The sequence below is a fragment of the Odocoileus virginianus genome, chromosome 12 (genome assembly GCF_023699985.2).
Source record: "Odocoileus virginianus isolate 20LAN1187 ecotype Illinois chromosome 12, Ovbor_1.2, whole genome shotgun sequence".
Taxonomy (NCBI): domain Eukaryota; kingdom Metazoa; phylum Chordata; class Mammalia; order Artiodactyla; family Cervidae; genus Odocoileus; species Odocoileus virginianus.
Genome location: NC_069685.1, coordinates 30,157,565 through 30,182,811, shown reverse-complemented (window position 1 = coordinate 30,182,811; position 25,247 = coordinate 30,157,565). Strand labels below are relative to the sequence as shown.

Below are 25,247 nucleotides of genomic sequence, written 5' to 3'. Positions count from 1 at the left end.
TGAAAATTTTCTTCATAATACATATAAATGGAAGTACGTTTATCTACCGCTAAACTAAATTTCTTTTGAAATTTACTAATGCTTGGAACTTCAGTTGTATCCACATCATTTTATAGAACATATATCACTTTATGACATTTATATGTAAATGGGAAGGGTTTAAGCACATTACAAACAAAGCTCTATTCCTATAAGACACAATATATCCTTGCCTGGTAGGCTGACCCAGTATCTCTGGGGGTGACTCTATACCCCTTGACTGTGGACATTTCAAGTACCTTAGCTTTGAAAACATTCAGATGGTTCTAACTGGTCATGGAGATAAGAGAGTAGGTCCAGAGTTCTACTTCATGAGTCCTGTAGGTTCTGCAAAATCATAAGTAGATATAATAAGCGTCTGATGAAGCCCCACAGAACTCCAAAAAGGGTATCAGTGAGAGCCTGGCTTCTCACTGAGTAGCAGTGTAAAAAACCACTACAATATTGTAAAGTTATTAGCCTCCATCTAATAAAAATAAATGAAAAAATAAATAAAAAAAATGTTAAAAAAAAAAACTACCACAGGGAGAAGGAAAGCAGTATACATTAGCTCTCACTGTTTGGAAACAGTAATTGCATAAAATCATAGAGCAAGTAGTATAAAATACAGTCTATTCAAAAAGTAACATTACTGTTAACCACTATTTTGTTTTACACTTCTAATTCAAAGCTGAAACAACTAAAATTTGTTAAAGCACCTCCGTGCCTTGAAGAAAGTAGACGTGCTTAAATATGTGTTGAATAAACGAATGAATGAATGAATCATTGATCTTCAAAAGTCTCAGGGAATTATGAAGCATTGTCCTTATGTAACATTCATTTATAAAAATTGTTAAAACTTGCTATTTTAATTATTGAGGAAGTTAGTAATGTTGACATCTCCTTATTAATTTGTTGAAATTGTTTTAAGACCAGGCAGATTTGTTGGAACCTCAAAGGACTGACATTTTTGGTATATGGATATTTATATAGATGTGTGGCTACTGCTATATGAGAATTATTCTGAATTTTCAAATGAGTTGTGTTTACTGTGGTTGAAATGTTTTTGATGAATATAATTGAGTGATATTTTTGTTATTTGTGACCAATTTCAGAGTATACAATTTCATGTCACCGCTTCATAAAAAAGGAGATTTGAAGATTAATTATAAATTTATGTTAAGTATGTGAATGATAGTGCCATTGCTTATTTATCAAGATGGCTCTGTCTGTATTATTTGCCATTTACTTTTGGGAATGTAATCATCTTAGACTATTGCTTTGTGAAAGAAAGCATGATTCTTGGTATTTTTTTTTTTAAATCTATGTGAATGACTGTGTTACATTTCATGCAAACTATAAAATCCCAGGCCATGATGAGCAGAATGTAGTGTGGTAACTATATAAAACTTAAACCAAGTTGATCTGAAACATGTTTCCTTATATGTGTAGGCAGTACTTCTCGGTCAGGAGATAAACATTCTCAGGTGACAAATGCAGTCGCTGCCACGTGGCTCAGGTCAATCCGGTATTTCAAGAGTCATCTGGAGAAGAGAAGGATAAAGAGGAGTGCAAACTAGTAGAGGGTCAGATATTTAGAGGCGAGATTTTATTATGAAAACCCCGCAGACTCAGCTCTCCTCTGCAGTTGCTGGATATGTGCAGGCAATTCTAGGCACTCCCGGAAACAGAGTCTTTGTGGAGATCATCTGGGGGAGGAGAAAGCAGACCCAGAAATCTGGCTGCTAAGGCATCCGTCACTATAAAACTTGCTGCACAAGATGGTGCGTCACACAAAGGTCATCCCAGGGCGAGGAGCAGATTGTGATTGTGAGAATCAGAGATGCAGTGTAGGGTGACCCTGGATGGACAGGGCACCACTCATAGAAGTTCTCCATCAGGGGATTTGTGATTTGGAACATTCTAAGTCAAAAGCCATGTCAGAGAAAGAATGTAGACATCTAGATAAGAGTGCCTGTTTTCAATCAGATCATTCTGAGAATTTAAAAACCTTTTTGTGTGCCTGTGGAAGCCAAGAGGGGGATATTGTGCAGGGGAAGGGAATGGTTGTTTTTTGACGTTTGGCAATCTGAGTCATGCAGTTTGCCAGATTTCACAGATATTAACCCATTTCTACACATTACTTTATTATCTCAGAGACTATGGTGTTTTTGTTTCCACTCTACTTATAGTAAACTCCTCAGAGTAATTAAGTCACTTGCTCAGGAGGTGGCGCAGTGGTAAAGAATTCACCTGCCAATGGAGGAGACTTGAGACGTGGGTTCAGTCCCTGGGTTGGGAAGATCCCCTGGAGTAGAAAATGGCTAAACTACTCCAGTATTCTTGCCTGGAAAGTCACATGGACAGAAGAGCCTGGAGAGCTACAGTCTATAGGGTCGCAAAGAGTCAGACACAACTGATCACTCACACTCACACACTCTCACACACACACACACACACACACACAGCCAAGAACTAGCAGTGTAAGATTCAGACCCTAGTGTATCTGACTTCCAAGTTTAGTGTATGTGAAGGTTTTAGTGTTGAGGTAAAGTAAAATTTGAAAAGTGTATATTAATTTCCAAAATAATTTTATTTGCAAAGTAAACCTAATAATTGTCTACATAATATACTGATTAAAAGCTTTAAATTTGAACTGACAGTGATTTAAATTCTGGTTCTCTCAAATTTTATTTTGTGATTCAGACAAAATCTATCCTCTCTTTCTTTTTTTTTTCTATCTCTTTCAATCTCAGTATTTTCTCAGTAAAATAGGGATAATACTAATTACAAAGTAGTTTATTACAATGTTTAACTGATAAAGATATGTGTTAAATACACCTAACACATTGTGTATATAATGATTTTAATGAATTGTGATCTATGAACTTTAAACATTCAAAAATTCTTATAAATGGCTACCCTGTTCCTTACTACTTAGTCTTATTTAAAAATGTATCAGTTGTTTAAAAAACATTTTTTAAAAAATTGCAACTCATATTTTTTCATTTTATGTGTTACTACATTAAGAATTTTTATTGTGGTATCAGTTTTTTCAGACTTTCAAAGAATATATTGCATGGTCAGTGCTTAACCATTAAAAACTGTAGGTCAGCCAAATTATGGTTAAGGGAGGACTTTGTGGGCAGTCAGCAGACTTAACCACCACTTGTAATGATGCTTCTTCATCCATGTGACAGCATAAAAATGACATTTCATTAGGGAAAAAAAAGGAAAGAAAAAGAAAGGTAAGAAGGAAGGAAGTGAAAAGGGGGAGGAAGAAAGAGGGAAGTAGGGAGGGACCAAAGAAGGAAGGAAGGGAGGGAAAGAAAACTGGAAATAATAGAGTTAAAAGTGTTCTCTTCTAGTACGCTTGGGTGAGTCAGCCTGTTGAGAGGAATTTTCACAAGGAGAAGATTCATTAGAGCATTGGTCTAAATGTGCAGACTTTGCAAGAACCAAGTTCTGGTTTCAGGGAGCTGGACTGTGTGCATTCATGATGCCATCAGCCACGATCCTAGGGGAAATTTGAGATCTAAAATTGTTACTATAAGGACAAATAATGCAAGTGCAGCTCTAATTTCTATGAAGTACTGTTGCCATTAAATGCAAAATGTGAAGACCAAGTGTGTTTATATTCTGTCCAATATTGAGATAGGAGAGCTATGAGTTATTAGAAAGTGACAGTTCAGATTATCAGTAAAATGAAATTATGTGGATATCTGTCATTCAGGGCCTTAAACATAATGTTAAGAATCATGGTGGGAGGCATGAATGAGATTCAGGGACATTGGTCCCTGGTCAGAGTATTTTGGCAGTCTTGGAAATTAGATAATTACTTGAAAATCTCCCCAAAGTACAGGTTTTTATGAGTGCTTTTTTGTGGGGTTGTCTTGAGACAGACTGGTGGTTTATGAGGACACAGGAGTAGAAGCATTGAAGTAGGTGTATGGAGATCATTTAATATGAATCACATATAAAGCAATCAGAAATTATGAGGTATGTTGGACTAGATGTTTTTAAAATTATTAAAACTCATGTGCGACGGTAATTTTATATCCAATTCCTTTCTATACTTCCAGTGTCATCAGTATCCACTTGTGTAGAACAGTGTGAGAGCTTCAGATATCAGGCTTCAGAATTTGCAGTTTTATATTCCAGGAATGAAGTCTCTGACACAGGATTTAAAATACTTATTCACTGCCATGATTTAAAAGTCAAATTAGTAGATGACATGAGAAAATTCAGAAAAATATGGCAGCTTTTAGGTCCCAGATGCCAGGTTATTCTCAAATTGGCAGTGTTCTGGGAACCAGGAAAATATCAAAGTGTTCTAAACAAGAAAAAAATTTGACAGTTTTATTCCTTAGCTCACAAATCATTTTTCCTTTGCTCTTTTGAAATTCTTACCTGATGGCAACCCAAAGATGGGTCAACTTTGGCAATATGGCAGCAATTGAAGCAGCAGCTTATTTTTATCAGCAGACCTCTAAATCTTTGAATATTTGTGGAGAAGATATTAGCATTCCACTTTCATCGTATTTTTATTTACTGACTGCATGGCCGTAGAGTAGCACATCTGGAAGCTCTCTAAGGGGACTCCTGTCTACTGCTTAAAATGAATACGACCACACTATCCTATGTGTGTGGGGCCAAGTGCTGCACTGTTAAATAACAAAACCAGGACAGACGGTAACAATTCTACCTCACTTTTTTTTTTTCTCTCCCATAGGATTTACTTACTAAAGATTAATTTAAAGAAGTGAGGTGACAACTCAATTAAAGATAATATTTTGTTCAACTGATGTAATAAAAAGTGTGGGTGTTCTGCCTTCAGTCCAAATTATTCATTGTTATTTCTTCTAGAAATACATACCAAGCAGACACCCCCAGGATGCTAAGGCTTCACCCAGCTGTAGCCATGAAGAGGACCCAGCACTATGTGGTTCATCCTAAGAGGGGAGCTGGCCCTAAAGCAGTAACTGTCCTTCACATTTTGACATTCTGTTCCCAAGGATTCTTGCTTCCAAAAGTTTTCCTTACCATTTTCTCATAAGTGCAACAAATTAAGTAATATGTTTTAAGTACCATAAGTAGCAGGGAATTATCAGGGAACCCAGAGCTGTATACTTACAAAAAATTATCCTAAGAATTAATTTACAAAATGGAAATATATTATAAAGGTAAACACATAGCTCTATGGTTAAAAAGAGGTTCAAAATCCATCTCTGACAATTTTTAGGTACGTGACATTGAACAAGTTACCTTTGTGTGTGTGCTCAGTCAGTCAGTGTGTCTGACTCTTTGTGACCTTTGAACTATAGCCCAACAGACTCCTCTGTCCATGGGATTTTCCAGGCAAGAATACTGGAGTGGGTTGCCATTTCCTTCTCCAGGTGATCTTCCTGACTTAGGGATGGAATCCACATCTCCTACATTGGAGGGCGGTTACCTTTGTATTGTTACCTATTTGATGGAAACACTAATTCCTACATGAAAAATGTATTAGCAGGAATAAATGTGGAAATGACTTATTTTAGCTATTAATATTAGTCAGCATATTTGTTGGACATCTTAAGCTTAGTAAGGTCAAATAAAATTTCTGACTTTTATCTATCCTAATCTCCATAAGTTGTTCTCTGTCCCCAGTTTCACAATTGCTCAAGGCAAACTTTGTTCAACAAGTCCATTGACAACTAGACTGTGACTCACAAAATGTCCTGAATTGATCCAGTTTTCTTTATCTCCACTACCACCGCCTTAGTCTGTGTGCATGTGTGCTTGCTAAGCCACTTCAGTCATGTCTGATTCTTTGTGACCCTATGGACCGTAGCCCACCAGGCTCCTTGGTCCATGGGATTCTCCAGGCAAGAACACCGGAGCATGTTGCCATGCTCTCCTCCACGGGATCTTCCCAATACAGGGATTGAACCTGCATCTCTTATGTCTCCTGCATTGGTAAGTGGGTTCTTTAGCACTAGCGCCACCTGGGAAGCCCCCCACTTTAGTCCAAGCCAGGGCAAATATGATAGCTTTCTAATTGCCTTTCTCCCCCACAGTATGCTCTCCAACAAGCAGCTCATGAACCTTAAAGCCATAAATTAAATGATTATGCCCTGTCGCTTAATTAAAACCATTCAATGATTTCCAAGAATAAAAACTAAATTTCTCACCATTGACCATATGGCATTAAATGACCTTGCCTCTGTCCACTATCTGACCTCTCGGTCATCATCTGCTGCTGCCTTTATTATGTTCGCCGTTGGTCATTGTCACCTCTCAACTCTGTTCAGTATCTCCACATTGGTTTGGTTGAAATCAGCTGGCATAGTATTCACACTACAGAAATCAGCAAGCTTATGGATCCGGTGACTTACTTCTGGAGAGTAGTTGCTAAACAGTGACAGCAAATTGCTATTGCCAGTTAATCTGGCCCCTTTAAAAATGTCAACCTTTTTCTCATCCTTGGTCCTTTGCATTTGTACCTGTAGTTCTCACTGTCTGGAATGTTCTACTTTGTAGCTGGCTATTTTGTTTTTTTCATTTTTTAATGGGGGGGGGCAGGTGATATCTGTATCGTGGTCATTTTGTCATTGCATCTAAGTAAAATGTCAACTTCTCAGAGAGGATTTATCTGACTGTCAGTCTATAGGTCCCACTCCCCATCTCTCCAATGTTTCTATCACATTACTGTGTTGTGAATTTGTTCTTAAACATTCATTGCTATTTAAAGTTATATGTTTATATAGAATATAATGCTTTCCTGGTGGCTCAGCAATAAAGAATCTGCCTGCCAGTGCAGGAAATGTGGATTCCATCCATGGGTTGAGAAGATCCCCTGGAGAAGGAAATGGCAACCCACTCCAGTATTCTTGTCTGGGAAATCCGATGGAAAGAGGGACCTGGCAGTCTACAGTTTGATTACCTCATCAATAGCTGTCATACTTCCAGTATCATGTAAGTGAGAGTGAAAGTTGCTTAGTCGTGTCTGACTCTTTGCCATGGACTATACAGTCCATGGAATTCTCCAGGCCAGAATACTGGAGTGGGTAGCCTTTCCCTCTCCAGGGGATCTTCCCAACCTAGGGATCAAACCCAGGTCTCCCACATTGTAGGCAGATTCTTTACCAGCTGAGCTACCAGGGAAGCTCCTAAGTCTTGTTCAAAACTGAATTCCCAGAAACACTCAGAACAGAATGTGTAATATAGCAGTTGCTGAATAAACATTTGTTGAATGAATGAATCATTTAATGAGTGAAAAATGATCATAATTATTTATCAACTAATCACCATCCTGTTATTTTAATTTGCAACTATTATTTCATATTTATTTACCATACTTAAATACAGTTTATTATTATGTATTTATCACTTGCAGATTTTTCAAAGGACCTACCAAGAAAGGAAAAGTGCCAATCTTTTTTAACTGATGGCTGAAATTCCAGAAGTTTTTGCTACACTGGTTGTGGTCATTCAAATTGACCCCTGCTTTGAAAAGCAGCATAAGCATTTAAGGTTCTGTGGTGTTTAGTGTGATGTGATAAATTGCAATCATATGTAAAGACCCACTGAAGCATTTTATGGCTTTAATTCAGTTTCAAATGCTTCAAAATACTGCTTGAGCTATATTCTCATGACTCTCCCCTGAACCTTCTGGCTTTTATTCAATTCTGTTATTTAGATGTTTCTAGGTAGGTCTTATTTCTACTTTGTGATGTGCTGCCTACCTTTTCTTGGTTTGGCTCACTGCCTCAGAATCTGCATAAACAGACACTGTGCTTTGGAAAAGTTTCGGTATTTGGCAATACTTCTATATCTGGACTTCCCACAGCAAAATGTATGAGCCTCCCATATCTCCCAAAACACCAGATACCTTTTTAGCTACCAAAAGATAATAATAATAATATATACATATATAGTTTATTATATATATTTTTATATATATCCCACATGTGGTATTTGACTTCACATAGCTTAATAATAAAGGCCTATGATTCTTCACATAAACGTAATGTGGACAATTTTACTTATTTTGTTATGAGGATTTTGGTGTTTAGATAAGCATTTCCAATAGATATATATCCATGGAATTTTCCAAGTCTCTTAGAATTTTTTAACCTTGGGTGATCTTCTACCCTCACCAGTAAATTCATAGTCTGTGACCTATCAAAATCTACTACTACTCTTAAAGGAAGTGAATTAGTACACAAGAAAGCAGTAAAACAAGATGTGACTATAAGGGGTTATTGAAGTTATAACCTAGTGTGTAATATGGAAGGATTTTAAAAGAAAGCTGTATATGAAAAATTCTAAGTGAGAAAAATCTGACTTAAAATGCCAATTTTATAGCCAGAAGTCTTCTTGGAAATGAGCCAGTCCATTTCCTTTATTTTTGAGATAAGAAAATTGAGGCCTGGAATAATTAGGCAGTTTGCCAGAGTTTACAGACCCAGAGAATATCAGAGTCAAGAACAATATCCAGGATTTCTGCCTTCCAACTGAGCCCTTGTTCACTTATGGTATATCTGAAAAAAGATCAGAATCTGATTACCCTTTGCAAAACGTAAATTTCCAAAAACACAGTTTTAAGAAAGCTTTTCTTCTTATATGTGATCCATTGTACTCTAATGAATAAAGCAGTCTGTTATTTTTCTTTTTCCAAATACATAAATAAATGTTTCAAAATATTTTAAGTGGGGTCAAATCAACTGGAATCAGTAATTTCAAAACTGATTGTTTGAGAACAAGCTTCAATTTAGGCATTGTTCAAATTAAATTGCTAAGTAGGAGAAGATATAAAAAATTCACTAGGCTTTACAGGTAGATGATAATACCGCCAATTATTCCAACCAATTGTCATTTTGCATCTGCATTTATTAAAACCAAACTATAATGGTAATTTAATAGATCTTATAAGTGAAGTATTATTGAGTCAATGAGACTCATATGCTTCTATGGGCTGTCAATGTGTAACAAGCATCTGGACAATGTTTTGTCAGGAAGCATCTGTGGAGCAGTCTCTACCAGGGATTCTTCTAGAAACTAGAGATATAGTGGTGAAAAAATGACAGTCTCTGTCCTCACAAAAGTTACATTCTAGTCAGAAAGATAGACAAAATGTAATATATAGGTCGGGAGTTATATGAGGTGCTATGTAATTAAATAAAGCAGGTTAAGTGGCTAGAGAGGAAGGAATTGGAGGTATTATTTTCAATAGTAGAGTCAGGACAGTGAAATGTGAAAATCTGGGTAAATTTGCAGATGAAACTGTTCCTAGACAGGGATCAGGTTGCCTTTATTCAAAGGATAACTGGAAGGCCTGGACGGCTCTACTAGAGTAAAAGAAAGGAAAAGTCTTGATAAATGAATTAGGCAGAGGCTGGATCATCTCAATGTTTTAGGCCAGGGAAAGAAGTTTTACTTTTATTCAAAGAGAAAAGCAAAGTCTTGTTAAAGCTTTGGACAAGGGAGCAACAAGGAATTTTGGAGTGGCCTGTTTTTGTGGAAAAGAGATCTGGTTTTGTGTCAGTGGTAAAAACCTCAGTGGAAATAGAGATGGTGACTAAAAGGCCATGACAGCAGTGCTTGAGAATGTTTGAAATTAGGCTACAGTATGGAGGAGGTGTGAAAGAGCTAAATATTTTATCCGTTTTGAAGGTTAAGCCACTAGGACTTGATGATGGAATTGGAGGTGTAGGAAATTAGTAAAAGAGACAAATCAAGCGTGTGTCCTAGAGTATTGGCCTGAGAAATTTGGGGATAGGAAAAGGAAAGATTTTTTAGGTTGAATTTCCCTTACATTATTTTTTTGATATACTATATTTTAGATATTATGAAATCTCCAGTGGAGATGGCAGGTAGATATAAAAGTTTAGTTCTCCGGAAACAAGTTTGAGTAGAGATACAACTTATGTGGACAAACTTTAGACAATGTTCATTCTGTCCTTGCTGAGTGCTTGTTTGCACCAGATTTCTTACTATAGGATCTGATTTAGTCTCACAACAGCCTTGTAAATTGGATTCCGATACTATGAATTAAAAGAAAAACAAAAACAAAGCTAAGTATTAGAGAAGTAAACAACTTGACTCAGACCTGCAGCTGTTAATAAGTAGAAACAGAATCTGAAGTCACTAAACCTGATCAAGGAGACCATTTTTTAACTATGACTCATCTTGCCCACAGATTAGCTCATCTAACGTTTCACGTAAACCATGTTTATGAGTTTCTTCTCTTTGGATTAAATATCATTTTATATTAAAAAGAGAAATGGTTTTTGCAGCAAAAAAAGAGAAATAACATTCATTCTCTGCCATTGAAACAGCGAGTAAAATAAGAATATTCACGAATTCAAAATCAAAGGATTACTGTTTTCAGATCAAGAAATGCATATCCAAGAGCTTTATGTAGTTTTACGGAGTGCAAAGCAAATGTTTAATACTATACTTAGAATATACAATATGTATGATATAATTGGGCTGTGTTATTTGCATTTAATTGGGGTGTGGGAGACTAAATTGTGCACAAATTAAATATATTACCTTTATTTATCTGTTCTCGGTCTAATATGCTAACAGGCTAAAGAGATATTCTGGCTATAGATTTGGCCAAAAAGTCTAGTAGTGAACTATATGTCAGCATAATTAATAGGTCTGAGGGAAAATTTTCAGTTATTAGCATCCCTAATTAAGGGCATTTATCATCTAATTGAAAGAGGGGATAAACTTCATTTTTATGCAGGGATTGGAAATTACTTTTTAATGAAGGGGAAACATGATGCTTTTGCAAAAGTTAATCCTAAAATCTAATCACTATGCTTAGTTTCTTGGTGAGGCTATGATGACATTTTGAATGAAAACTATTTGTCACATTGTTCAGCTGAAAGGGTCACTGCATTGCAAATGTCTCTATAATCAAGAGAGGTCAGAAATGTGGAATATGACATTTTACATCTGAGGAGAGTTGCTTTTTAAATGTTCCAGAAAGACTGCATTCTGTCAGTATTATTTGTGGGAAGATGTTGAAGAACTTGCCTTGTCTGTTATGATGAACATTCTTAGTAATGAAAAATGCTTGAAAACTTTCCGTAAGACATCAATGATACCATAAATCAAACAGTGCTAGGGTAATCTTCAGTTAACAGAAATCACTTGCATTTAACTTAATTATATATTTGAGTCAAAGGAAGTTTGGTTATTTCCATTGGAATATTTGTCTTAGATGAGAATTTTGTTCCCAAGGTTCATAACTGGTTATTGTTTTACTTCCTCTTATTTCCAATAAGTTTAGTACAAAACCCATTAGTGACTAAGTGTTATCATAAATCATTTATTTACATAATATTCTTTAACTCAGCTACACTATAGTAGAAACAACTTTTCCTACATAGTGTTTAATTTGTATAGTCATAAGATAAAAATACAAAACGAAAGATGATCAAGCTTCCAAAATTCCAATAAATAATAGCTAGAATTGCTATCATGTTGCATAGAATTAAAATTTGATGAAGTAATTTCAGTCTTTCTCATTTACTTAATTTCAGATATAAATCTGAGTAGATGAAGGAAACCGAACTTTGAAATGGAAACAAACTTTGAAATATTAAAAAGAATGTTTATATTACATAAAGGATAAATATTAAATATAATAGAAAATGATATAAGCTTAGTATGAGGAATTTTTCCTTTTCAAAAATCTTCTGATTTTATCACATTAAAACTTAATCTTAATTTGTAGCCTATTTAGATAATTATTCCAAAGATATATAATTTGATAGTTTCACTAAGTAAGCAGGACGCAGGCTATAGTTTGAATTTCGTGATTGCTTCTGGTATTTTAGAGTTTCAACACGTGCTGGTAGGGTTCTTTTTTTTAATGTTCTCCAAAATTAAGTCTTTATCACATACTCTATGTGGGGGATAAAATACTTAGTTTATATCATATTTTATTTTGTAATCTCTTAAAAATTATGTATCCATATAACATAAAATTTACCACTTTAATGATTTTTAAGTGTGCATTTCAGTGACATTAACTACATTCACACTATGAGCAATTTTTCAGTCTTATTTACACAACATTGCTAAGTTCTTTCTTTAGTTTTGTCACCTCTATTTAGTACGATAGTTGCTCAGTGGTGTCCAACTCTTTGTGACTCTATGGACTGTAGCCTGCCAGGCTTCTCCGTCCATGGGATTCTCCAGGCAGGAATACTGGAGTGGGTTGCCATTTCCTTCTGCAGGGGATCTTCCCGACCCAGGGATCAAACCCGGGTCTCCCGCATTGCAGGCAGACACTTTAACTTCTGAGCCACCAGGGAAGCCCAAGAATATTGAAGTGGGTAGCAATTCCATTTTCCAGGGTATCTTCCTGACTCAGGGATAGAACTTGGGTCTCTTGCATTACAGGCAGATTCTTTAGTATAAGAATTTATAAAAAGGAAACAGTGTTTTTGATAAATATTCCTGAGAAATGATTAAAAATAAAATGCTACCTAAGTATGTACCTACCTAATTTATACAAACATTATTTGTAGAACTAATTAGTGGTAATATATTATAAAAATGAAAATTTTAAGATAAATGCTATTGGTCATATTTAAATCCTACTACATATTTACTTGCTTCACATATTTTCTGGATTCAAATTTAAGTCAAATCACATAATATAAAGTCAATACTGAATGGTTGGTTTCAATACCTTTTCAGAGGATGGCTTACTTACTGTGAGAAACATGCTTACTCAAACTATAAAATAGAAGGTAATACTTTATTACAACAAACACACCCAGTCAGAGGACTGTTCCACCAAATGTTTGATGTTAAGAATGAAATCAGCTTTGCGGCAAAGCAACAGATTTCAGTTAAGCAAAAATTCTAATGCAGCTGAATAGTTTCTCATGTTTCAGGAAAGTACGTTTAATTTATGGGGACTAACATTAAATATGTAAAATGCCTGCAGTTAGAACTTTAATTAGATCTTTAGATTCATTCATTACACTTTGAAGATGAATTTTCTGATAGAGCAGTTGCCTGAAACATTTTTCTTTTTAAAATCTTATTTTAGGTTTCCTTGAACTTTATTCTAATATGTTTGATCTTTTTAAGCCACCAATGTTCAAAGGCAATACCAGTTTAATCACTTCCCAAGTTTAAGAGTATAAAATATGACTCAAGACAAAGTTTGGAACTACGCAAGTGTAATGGACTATCAGAAGATTAAACTGTGAATAATCTGTGTGTGTGTGTGTGTGTGTGTGTGTGTGTGTGTGAGATGTGTTTTTACACATTTAAAAAAATGCTTTTCAGAATCATATGTATTTTTTTGCTGTTGCTCTAAAAATTTAAGCAGTTTCCTATCTATTTAACCAAATTTATTGTATATATGTTGGAGAAGGAAATGGCAACCCACTCCAGTATTCTTGCTTGGAGAATCCCATGAACAGAGGAGCCTGGCAGGCTACAGTCCATGGGGTCACAAGAGTCAGACAAGATTTGGCAACTGAACCACCATAGTATATATGTATGCATATATATACTTTATAAAATATATATACAGGCTTCCCTGGTGGCTCAGATGGTAAAGATTCCCCCTGCAGTGCAGGAGACCCAGGATTGATCCCTGGGTCAGGAAGGTTCCCTGGAGAAGGGAATGGCCACCCACTCCATTATTCTTGCCTGGAGAATTCCACAGATGGAGGAGCCTGGCAGGCTATAGTCGATAGGGTCGCAAAGAGTCAGACATGACTGAGCGACTAACACTTTCACTTTTACTCTCATATATATTTTGAACTATGGTGTTGGAAAAGACTCTTGAGAGTCCCTTGGACTGCAAGGAGATCCAACCAGTCCATCCTAAAGGAGATCAGTCCTAGGTGTTCATTGGAAGGACTGATGCTGAAGCTGAAACTCCAGTACTTTGGCCACCTCATGGGAAGAGTTGACTCATTGGAAAAGACCCTGATGCTGGGAGGGATTGCGGGCAGGAGGAGAAGGGGACAATAGAGGATGAGATGGCTGGATGGCATCACCGACTCGATGGACATGTGTTTGAGTAAACTCCAGGAGTTGGTGATGGACAGGGAGGCCTGGTGTGCTGCAATTCATGGGGTCACAAAGAGTTGGACACAACTGAGCAACTGAACTGAACTGAACTGAACTGATATACATACAGAGATGTATGATATATAAAATGCAAAATATTTTTACAAAATTAATTTGAGCTTCCTTTTATCATCTGACTTCCAATTGCATTTCACATGTCTCCTGTATGCTGCTTGCCTCTATACTTAAAAATTTTTGAGATTTTGTCCTTTCATTTCACTTGTATCTTCAGCTCCATTCATTGGCTCACTGTCTTCTATCAGGAGTCTATGTCTTTACATTCTACTTCTTTCTGATTGCATCTGGTTCTCATAAATCAATTCCAGATGAAACTGAGTAATCTTGCCCTATTACGCCACAACCTATATAATTCATCATTATCAGATCTATCCAAGCAAAATATTGACCCCTAGTATTCTGATTCCTCTCATGGGATTCAGGATTAATTGGGACCCTCTGTTATAAGTAGTAGACTATCTCCAAAATGGTGACCTTTGTCAGAAGTTTTGTTCTCTGACTCCAGCCTTAGGCTGAAACCTATATTTATTCCCAGAAGTGATCAGCTTTTTGAACTTTCAGCCATATAGTCAGCTAGATCAGATTTCCATATATAGAGTCAAAGGAGAACTTAATAAACATTGAAGACAACCTATGCATTATGGGTTTAGATAATGATGAATTAAACAATAATTTCTGCTCTCAATTATTTTATAACTTAATAGAGAATATGGTAGAAGTACATCAGTAATAATAATAATGAGTAAAACATCTGCAGTAAGAGTGGCATACTTTTATCTGAGCCTAATGAACAGAGAAAATATATTTTTTCAAGAGTTCGGGGTTGACTTTCCTTCTGTCCACCATTGTTGTTCAGTCGCTAAGTCGTCTCTGACTCTTGGTGACCCAATGGACTATACTTCTCTGTCCATGTGGTTTTCGGGCAAGAATACTGGAATGGGTTGCCATTTCCTACTTCAGAGGATCTTCCCAACCCAGGGATCGAACCCACGTCTCCCAAGTCTCCTGCATTAGCAGGCAGATTCCTTACCACTGAGCCACCAGGGAAGGCTCTGTCCACTATGGCCAAATGTAAATAAGTTGTTTAAATTCTTTGAGTTGAAAGTTCTTTATTAAAAAAACTTAAATAGTAATACCTGCTTCATGAATCTGAAATCCGTGTGCACCAAGGACTAGGTAACTTGCTTCCTTCATCTGAGAAGTCTGTTGTAGATATAAGTCTTTGTTGTGTTGTGCTCAGACAAGTCCGACTCTTTGTAACCCTTTGGACTGTAGCCCATCAAGCTCCTCTGTCCTTGGGATTTTCCAGGCAAGAATACTGGAGTGGGTTGCCATTTCCTCCTGCAGAGGATCTTCCTGACCCAGGGATCAAACTTGCCTCTCCTACATTGGCAGGTAGCTTCTTTATCACGAAGCCACCTGGGATATGAGGCTTATTTGCTCAAAATCAGGGGGCATTCCTGCTTTCTGTCCCTTGTTTCATCTTCCTGCCTAGAGCTGAGAGGCAGGGCCTTGTGGAGGACCAGTCTGAGGCTAGAGTGAGCTGAGTGGTGGAAGGCCCTATCCTGAGAATAAAAGAGAAAACTTGGAGGAAGAGTTCAGAGTTAGTTAAATCCCAGTAAGAGACTTAGAAATGTGGCATTATGTCTTTGTACAATTTCTTTGTAAAACTTTAAAAGTACATAAGACCTGCATGCCCATCCCCTGGGGCAATGAGAAAGTGAGGCCATTGTAGAAATCTGGTCACTCTATCAATTCTTGAAGAAAAGAGGAAGAGACGAACCCCAAGTGCTGTTAAAGTGGGCTGTGGCTGCTAACAAGTGGAGGAAAGGCGACTCGTGATGGTTCTTTGCTTGAGAAATACCCCATGTGGCTATGGGATTACCATGGGGCCACTTCTCAGGCCAGGATCATATGCTGTTGCGCTTTCAAGAACTTGTGGAAAAATTAATTGTTCTCTGGTATGGAAACCATGAGATTGAATTTGTTGAATATTTTCCTAGGTAAACAATGTTTTGTGTTTTGTGTTTTTTTTTTTTTTTGCTTTTTGCTTACTAATTCAGAAAACATATCAGCAACAACATTTATGTAGTTTATAGACAAGGAAAGAAATCACGTGTTCCTGACCAAAGGAGTTAGTCATCATTTTATGAGGTTTTTCATATGTGTGTCATCAGACACTTTAGAATACCAAAGATAAAACCATTTGGCAGTTACTGAGTTATTTCTTAACAAGTTTAAGCATTGTTGATTAGAGAGCATATTAGACATATTCAGGTGTTCTCTCACTTGAAATTTGTAAATTTTGCATTTTTAAATTTTCAATTCAACACATGTTATACAAAGCTGTGCAAGTTTTGAAAGCTGAGTCTCATATATTTATAACTACAAAAAAATCATTAAAAGAAAAAAATGATTCAAAATCTTTTCATGAATAATGTTGTCATAGGACTGACTTGAAAGTTTTGTCAGGGGACAAAAATCCTGAGAATTATGACACAGTAATCTGTAAGATTAAAAACTGACCTTTTAAATGTCAATTTTCTTTTTCTTCCCCCTAATTTCTAAAACAAGTACAACAACGAAGAGTAATATAGAATACGTTCTAACTATGTACCACGCACTATCCTAAACATGTTACATTCCCCTCCACACCCCTATTGGGGTAGGTTTGTTCTCATTATTCCCATTTTGTGTGTAAGGACACAGATTTAGTGAGTGGAATACAGTGTCAGTAATAGAGATAAAAGAGTCTGTCATGATATCTGGGACCTTGATTTAGTTATCCCCTCTCATGAGTCATTAGATATCACCCCTCCTTCCCATGACATCCCCTTTTGTCCACACAAATGCACAGATAAGCTCTAGTTATTGTTTTTTCCAAGCAGACAATGGGAGAGATACTAACATCATTCACACAATTAACTGCCACTTCATTAAATTGTGTATAATTAAATACACATTTCAGAGCTTTAGGCCAAACACTGGTCATCCATAATAACTCAGAAAATATTGATTTAGGCTTTAACATGTGCTGTGAAAAATTAAAAATTTATGGCCAGACAGATGTCCCCATATGCTACACAAGCTTAACCTGGACAATAGCTAAGGCCCCCCACAGATGGGCCTTTTTCTCTAGCTTGTGCCTCGTGTTGTTCCCTGAGACTGGCTTGTCCAGAGTCCCAGAGCATCTCACTGAGTAGCATGTGTCCTGCTGCCAACACCTTCTGGCTTTTATGTCAGTGGTCAAGAGCTCCCCATTCAAGTTAAAACCTAGTTCCATTCCTCACCAGGTCAATGGCCCTAAAAAAGTTGCTCAACTTTTCTATCCCTTTCTTTCATGTCATTTATATATAACATGGAGGTAACAGCCATACTAACTTATGAACAGGAGACAGTTTGGGTAAACTTCTTAAACCAGTACATGAATGCCTAAAGATTCAGTAAATGTTTATGTTGAGTGAGATTTTAAAAGTATTATTTTGATGTGCTTCTTCAGTGTTTATAATACTTCTAAATCTGTTCTGAATGTGAATTATGTATGATGTTATCCTACCATTGTTTAAGTGACTAGTGAAAAGGCAAGTACAATATTTTAATATGTGTAGTTCATTATGCAGAAAAGGTAAAGAGTGAGAACTAGTTTTCTTTTCTTTAATATAAAAATCTAACACCTAAAAGGTAAGATATCTGTGGAAATTAATTTTAAAATATGTTAATATAAATGGAATTTTTGACATAAATTGTCTCACAGAGAAGGCAACAGAGATCAGCTTGCAGCCTAAATTTAATTGAATAGATTTCCAGGAGATGTCATGCCTTCTCACAGTGCCCAGTTCAAGTGGTCATACAAAATTTTCTTCTAACATAGAATTTGAGCTTCCTTACATAGAGTACAGAAACCACTGCATTCCATAATTTTCTAGTCTATTGATTTTTGGAACCCATACATTGGAACATAAAATTGGTTGGTACTATGCCATGAGTAATGACAATCTAAGAACACAGGAAAAAGTCTGAATAGCAATAAGCACATATTAGCAAATCATAAGAATATTATTGCAAAAAATAATATTGGAAGGTTGTGACTCTCAACACTATTCCATGATACTAGAGAGATATTCATAAACATTTTACAGAGAAATAAATGAGGCAATGAAAGAATGGCTTTATTTACAAAATATGGACTATCAAAAGTAAGTAGAATTTAAGCTTCATTTAATGGGAAATAATTTTATGGGAAAAAAGTTGTATCTTAAAGTTAAGAGTATTCAGGGCCTTATTTTATTTTAGATAAATATAGGTAAGCAGACCTTCATTATTCCTATTTTGGCATATTAAAGTTTGAAAAATGATTCTGAAAAACAACTGAAAGCAGATGATTTGCCACTTACCTTTGAGATAACCCACAGAATCAACTAAATATGACATCTGACCTTCACTACATAAGAATCTTCTAACCCTGTGTAGTAAAGACAGTGTACTCCAGAGTTTTGTTAAATGCTGCATTTTCACTATATGCCAATAATGGCACTGGAACAGGAAATAAAAATGAATTGCTTCATATTTACCTTAAACATTAAATAAATGCAACAGAAATGATTTCAAGTCATCTCACTGACATGCTATTTCCAGCAAGTGAAAAGTCAGAGTGCTTTCTTTTTAAAATTTACTGCAAAGAAATATAAGTTCATACAGAAAGGGGGATTTAAAGACCTCAAAACTCAGTTTTTGTTTTTTTTTTTTTATGAAAGCATTGATAGTCACATCTAGGAATACAGTTTTTAATTCTGCTTTGTCAGCTGGCCAGCTGTTCCAGATCCAGAGGGATGCTCCAAATCTGGCTTGAGTTATTTGACTATAATTTCAGAGAAACCAGTAGTGCCGCTTTTGTGGCATTTAAATGCTATTGTTGTGTTCTACATTGCTGAGTGATACCTTTAGAATAGACTAGGAGGTTGACATATTCTTTTTGTGCAGTATCACTAGAAAAGAGTTAGTAAATAAAAATATTTTTCTTGTAACAAAACTAAAAATTACTCAATCACCTGTCTATGTGTGCACAAATATCACCTTGGGGTGTTTTCTACATTCTCTTTAGTAGTTCTGTCTACAACCCATTGTTAAGCTTGCTATTATTTTTGTGATTTATGAATAGTAAGACTTGGTTTTCTTTTCCCTCTAGGATCCCCTGCCCTGACCGGAACTGGAACAATCAATGTCATAGTGGATGACATCAACGACAATGTCCCCACTTTTGCCAGTAAAATGTATTTCACAACAATTCCTGAAGATGCACCAACTGGGACAGATGTTATATTGGTAAATGCCTCAGATATTGATGCTTCAACCAATGCAGTTATCAGGTCAGTGCCTTTTCCTTTATACATTTTGATTACTTTTCTCATTAAACATTAGTCTTTGGATGAAATGCATATAATGCTTCATTTCATTGGAAAAGCCACAGCATTAACACCTAACCCTATTGTGACTAAAAGTAAGTGAAAGTTTTAGTTGCTCGATCTTTGACTCTTTGTGACCCCATGGACTGTAGCCCACCAGGCTCCTCTGTCCATGGAATTCTCCGAGCAGGAATACTGGAGTGAGTAGCCATTCTTTTCTCCAGGGGATCTTCCTGACCCGGGGATCGAACCCAAGTCTCCTACATTGCAGGCAGATTCTTTATTGTCTAAGTCACCAGGAACTATTGCTAAATAACCAACTATGCCTAAATGAGGATTAAAACAATAATGATCTTATTGTTCTAAAATTTTATCTTATTAATTTTATTTATATTCTTACTGCATTTCATTCTTTGGTAATTTAGGAATTAGGACACAGGTCGGGGGAGGAGATTTTCATGCTTCATGTGGTTGACTAGTGTCACTTAGAGGTATTTGCCTGGTGACTGTCTGGAGGACCCAAGATGGCTTCACTCACATGCATGGTGCCTTGGCAGGGATGGCTGGGACATCAGGCTCCATTGAGCCCCTTCTCTGCTCTTGTGGTCTCAGGGCTTTTTAATGTGGTTCTTCAGCAGGGTAGTTGGACTTCTTTATAGGCAGAAAAACCTCTGGGTCTCCAAGGACCTCAGGTGAAAGCTACTAATGTTCTTAAAGTGGCAATTGAAGTGGCAATGCATAACTTCTGGAATACTTTGTCATAGCTGCCATGCCCAGCCCAGACTCCCTGGGCTAAAACCTATGTGTGAAAACTCTTCAAATAACTATTGTCTCATATAATCATATATAATACAAATTGATGCTATTTTTTCTCTTGCAAAAATTATCATATCCACTTTAAAATTAGGACAGTTCAGCTCAGTTCAGTCGCTCAGTCATGTCCAAACCTTTGCGACCCCATGGCCTGCAGCATGCCAGGCCTCCCTGTCCATCACCAACTCCCAGAGTTTACTCAAACTCATATACATTGAGTCAGTGATGCCATCCAACCATCTCATTGTCTGTCGTCCCCTTCTCCTCCCACCTTCAATCTTTCTCAGCATCAGGGTCTTTTCAAATGAGTCAGTTCTTCACATCAGGTGGCCAAAGTATTGGACTTTCAGCTTCAAAATCAGTCCTTCCAATGAATATTCAGGACTGATTTCCTTTAGGATTGACTGGTTTGATCTCTGTGAAGTCCAAAGGACTCTCAAGAGTCTTCTCCAACACCACAGTTCAAAACCATCAGTTCTTAGGTGCTCAGCTCTCTTTATAGTCCAACTCTCACATCCATACATGACTAATGGAAAAACCATAGCTTTAAATAAATGGACCTTTGTTGTCAAAATAATGTCTCTGCTTTTTAATAAGCTGTCTAGGTTGGCCATAAGTTTTCTTCCAAGGAGCAAGTGTCTTTTAATTTCATGGCTGCAGTCACCATTTGCAGTGATTTTGGGGCCCCCCAAAATAAAGTCTGTCACTTTTTCCACTGTTTCCCCATCTATTTGCCATGAAGTGATGGGACCAAATGCCATGGTCTTAGTTTTCTGAATGAGTTTTAAGCCAACTTTTTCGCTCTCCTCTTTCACTTTTATCAAGAGGCGCTTTAGTTCTTCTTTGCTTTCTGCCATAAGGGTGGTATCATCTGCGTATCTGAGGTTATTGATATTTCTCCAAGCAATCTTGATTCCAGCTTGTGCTTCTTCCAGCCCAGCATTTCTCATGATGTACTCTGCATATAAGTTAAATAAGCAGGGTTACAATATACAGCCTTGATGTACTCCTCTCCCGATTTGGAACCAGTCTGATGTTCCATGTCCAGTTCTAACTGTTGCTTCTTGACCTGCATACAGATTTCTCAGGAGGCAGGTCAGGTGGTCTAGTATTCCCATCTTATTACAACTTAAATGAAAAGTATTTTCCCATTCTATTAAATCATTATGCCAACCTCAACCTTATATACTCTGGCTTGCTTTGTTTTTAATGTAATATATATTTTGGATGTTAATCACTTCTTGCTACTCATGGAATCCTGGAGAAAATCCATCTTCTCCTCTGGTTAATAGAGATTTTGTGTATTGATTTCCATACTAGCTACTTAAATATTATGTATTTAAGCCATTTTACCAACTACTGATGGGTTCTCTAAAAGCACAACCTTTTATGTGTGGTGTTAATTTTCCTGTATAGTCTAATGTGATCTTTTACACAACAGCTATCCAACAAATATTTGTTTATATTCTTCTTTCCACCAGTTTGATCATGTTATACCTTTTAATGGATGGTGTACTTAGAGTTTTACACTTTACATAACATTGAATATTTTCCCTTGTAGAAAACCAGCCTGTGTTAATTCCCAGTCTTTATCTAATTTTTATCTTTGCTTCCCAGACACCCATCCCAGAATTTAGCTTTTATAGAAATGAATTCCTTTTTTCCCCCAACTGACCAAATGTCCATTCAAACCTCACTTGTAATTATTTTATGTCATTACATTGGAGAAAGTCACAAAACTAAATCAGCAGAGTGAACATCCAAAGGTAAATCCCTTTTTCTGTGCTCTTGATTGCATCCCATTAGATTTCCTTCAGATCTTTAGTTCAACAGTTACTACATTTCTCTCTGGATCTTCAGATACTCCCTCATTCCTGGATCACATCTTTATCCCTACAGAAATGCTCAGAATATCTGGTATTGAGTTCTGGTTCCTATTACTTACATGACTTATGAAAGTCATTTTAGTATCTTTATGGCTCCGTATGGAGCTTCCCAGGTGGTGCTAGTGATAAAGAACCTGCCTACAAATGCAGGAGACATAAGAGAAGTGGGTTTGATCCCTGAGCTGGGAAGATCCCCTGGAGGGCATGGCAAACCACTCCAGTATTCTTGCCTGGAGAACTCTATGGACAGAGGAGCCTGATGGGCTCTGGTCTACGGGGTCACAAAGAGTTGGACACAACTGAGTGACAGTGTGCACACACCCAAGGCTCGGTATATCCATCAGTAAAAGTGGAGTTAAGAATTGCTGCCTTCCAATTTGTGAGAATTAAATATTGATATATACTGACCACCTACTAGGTGCCAAGTATTTTCCTGTTTCTTTCTCCAGGGGTTCTTCCTGACCCAGGGATCAAACCTAAGTCTCTTATGTCTTTTGTGTTGGCAGGCAGGTTCTTAACTGCTAGTGTCACCTGGGGAAGCCCATATGTGAAATCAGTTATGTGCAAATGTCTCTTACACATAATTGTGGTACTAAAATTACTAAATTTCTGTTAGTGCTTTTCTTTATAGCATTCTAATAACTATTTTATTCCTAATATATTCTTTCTTGAAAAAACATCTCCAACATAATAGTGACTGGCACCTAAAGAAATGCATTAAATGAGTAATTCTAATATTCTTTAGAAATTTAGGATATTCTTTACTCACATTCTTTTACACCTCATTTTTGAGAGGGTAGGTTACTACCTCAAAGCTTTCTCCAGCCAGTTATTCTTAAAAAATCTCTCAATGAAACTTTCTCCTCCATTGCTTTACCAGAAAAGACTGTTTGAATATTTATCTCTGAATCCTTATTTCTCTTCACTGTTTGCATCACGGGTCATCCTTTCTTACTGACATTTTGTTTTCTCCTCAGTGTCTGTGTCAGTGTTATTTCTTATTTCTCACTCTGTATCTCTAACCACACTTTCTAATTTGCCTTCTGTGTTTCCTCTTTCTCTCTTCACAGTAATCTGAACATTCCCCACAGCACTTTTGCTCAGCACTTTTCTTTCTTTTCATGTGTGTATGAAAGACAGAGAGAGAGAGAAAACAGAGATTTACCCATTTCCATGGCTGCACCTATGCAGAAAACATCTAGGAAACTATGCAGAAAACCTCCAAACCTGTTTTATCAACTGACTCCATTCCAGAGATTCCCACCCATTTTTGTAACTCTCCTGGAGGCACTTCTACCTAGAGATTCTGCTGGAATCATAAGCACAACATTATCAGAAGCTCCTAACTTTTCTATTTCTCATCTTGGCATTCTGCTTTCTTTTACTGATACTGTCTCACTTTCTTTGTCTTCCTGTCCCGATGGCTTACAGTCATCTTTTCCACCTCTGTATTCCTTTTCTGTGTATTCCTCCTGCCAAGATCCTAATTCAGTCCATAATTATATCATGCCCAGATTAACATAATAAAAATTAACTTACTTTTCCAACTCTGAGTTATAATCCTTCCAATCTATATACCATACTCTTCTGTATAAGGGCTTCCTATATGGCGCTAGTGTTGAAGAACTGCCTGCCAATGCAGGAGATTTATGAGACTCAGGTTTGATCCCTGAGTCAGGAAGATCCCCTGGAGGAGGAAATGGCAACCCACTCCAGTATTCTTGCCTAGAGAATCCCATAGATCCGGGAGTCTGGTGGGTCATGGTCCACAGGGTCACAAAAAGTCGGACCCAACTGAAGCGCCTTAGGATGCATGCATGCATCCTGTATAGTTTTGAAGCCCTTATGACATCCCAGGTACTTTGCTAAGTTATGAGGAGTTAAGCACTTCAGTTCTCATAAAGAGAAATCTTTAATATAGAAGGTAATTTTTCTGTATTACAATTATAGTACCTTGTAACAAGCGTAGTTTAAACACAAAATGTGTGGAAACAAGAGCATAGTCAGTGAAACCTGAGGAAATAAATAGAAGCTTTGAGTAACTGATGATTTTTGGAAAGACAGAGGAATAGTTTATGAAAAAATAAAGGATGAAAGGCATTCTAGGCAAAGAAACAGGTACAAAGGTAAAGCTATGCAAAAACATAGCATCAGAAAAATAAAGCTATTCAGTATGGGTGGTGTGGGTTAGGGATGAGTCTTGTATACCATATAAGAAGATTCACATTTTTTTTTTTTTGCATCTAGTTGGAGAAACAACTGAAATGTTTTAAGGTGGCCAGTAACATGACTAGTTTACATTTTATGATAATTCCTCTCAACTTTGTAGGAAGCAATTTGGATGAAGCAGTCAGTGAGTGAATGAAAGAACAATGGTAGTAATATGTATTTCAGCTTTAACAGTGAAACTCCCCCATCCTCAAAAGCTTTTAACTTTCAGTTTGCTTAGGGCATGCATATTCCAGCCACTCCATAAACGGCCCCAGCATCTCTCCAAACTTATTCTACACAAATCTTCAATGGATAGCCAAACTTTCAGACTCACTGGATCACTTTTTGCTTCTGGGGAAGGGATTTGTGCTTTCCCAAGCATTCCGGCTTTGTTCAAGTCCTTCTCTATCCTAGAGCAGGGTTCTTCAAACACAACCTGCAGGCCAAATTCTGGCCAGAGCCTACTTTTGTGAACAAAGTGTTACTGGAACATAGCCACGCCTATTCATGTGTGTATTGTCTATGACTGATTTTGCATTACAAGGGCAAGCTGAATGCTGATGTAAACAGCTGAAAATATTTACTAATATTACTAATATTTACCAAAATATTTACTAATTCAAAATATTCACTGATCCTTTATAGCAATTTGTTGACTCCTAGCCTAGAATACCTTCATTCTCCCTTTTCATTACTATTGTAAGATGTGTGTGTGATCAGTCACCACCAACGCTTTGTGACCCCATGGACTGTAGCCCACCAGGCTCCTCTGTCCATGGGATTTCCATGGGTTCCTATT

General features: G+C 36.8%; 1 protein-coding gene across 1 annotated transcript in view; it reads left to right on the top strand.

Annotated features, from left to right (window-relative positions):
* Positions 1-25,247, top strand: part of FAT4 (FAT atypical cadherin 4) — a 173,986-nt gene that overhangs the window by 101,822 nt on the left and 46,917 nt on the right. The window contains exon 7 of the mRNA XM_020870222.2: positions 19,322-19,502. Coding sequence (XP_020725881.2) covers positions 19,322-19,502 — 181 coding nt within the window. The remainder of the gene's footprint in view (positions 1-19,321; positions 19,503-25,247) is intronic.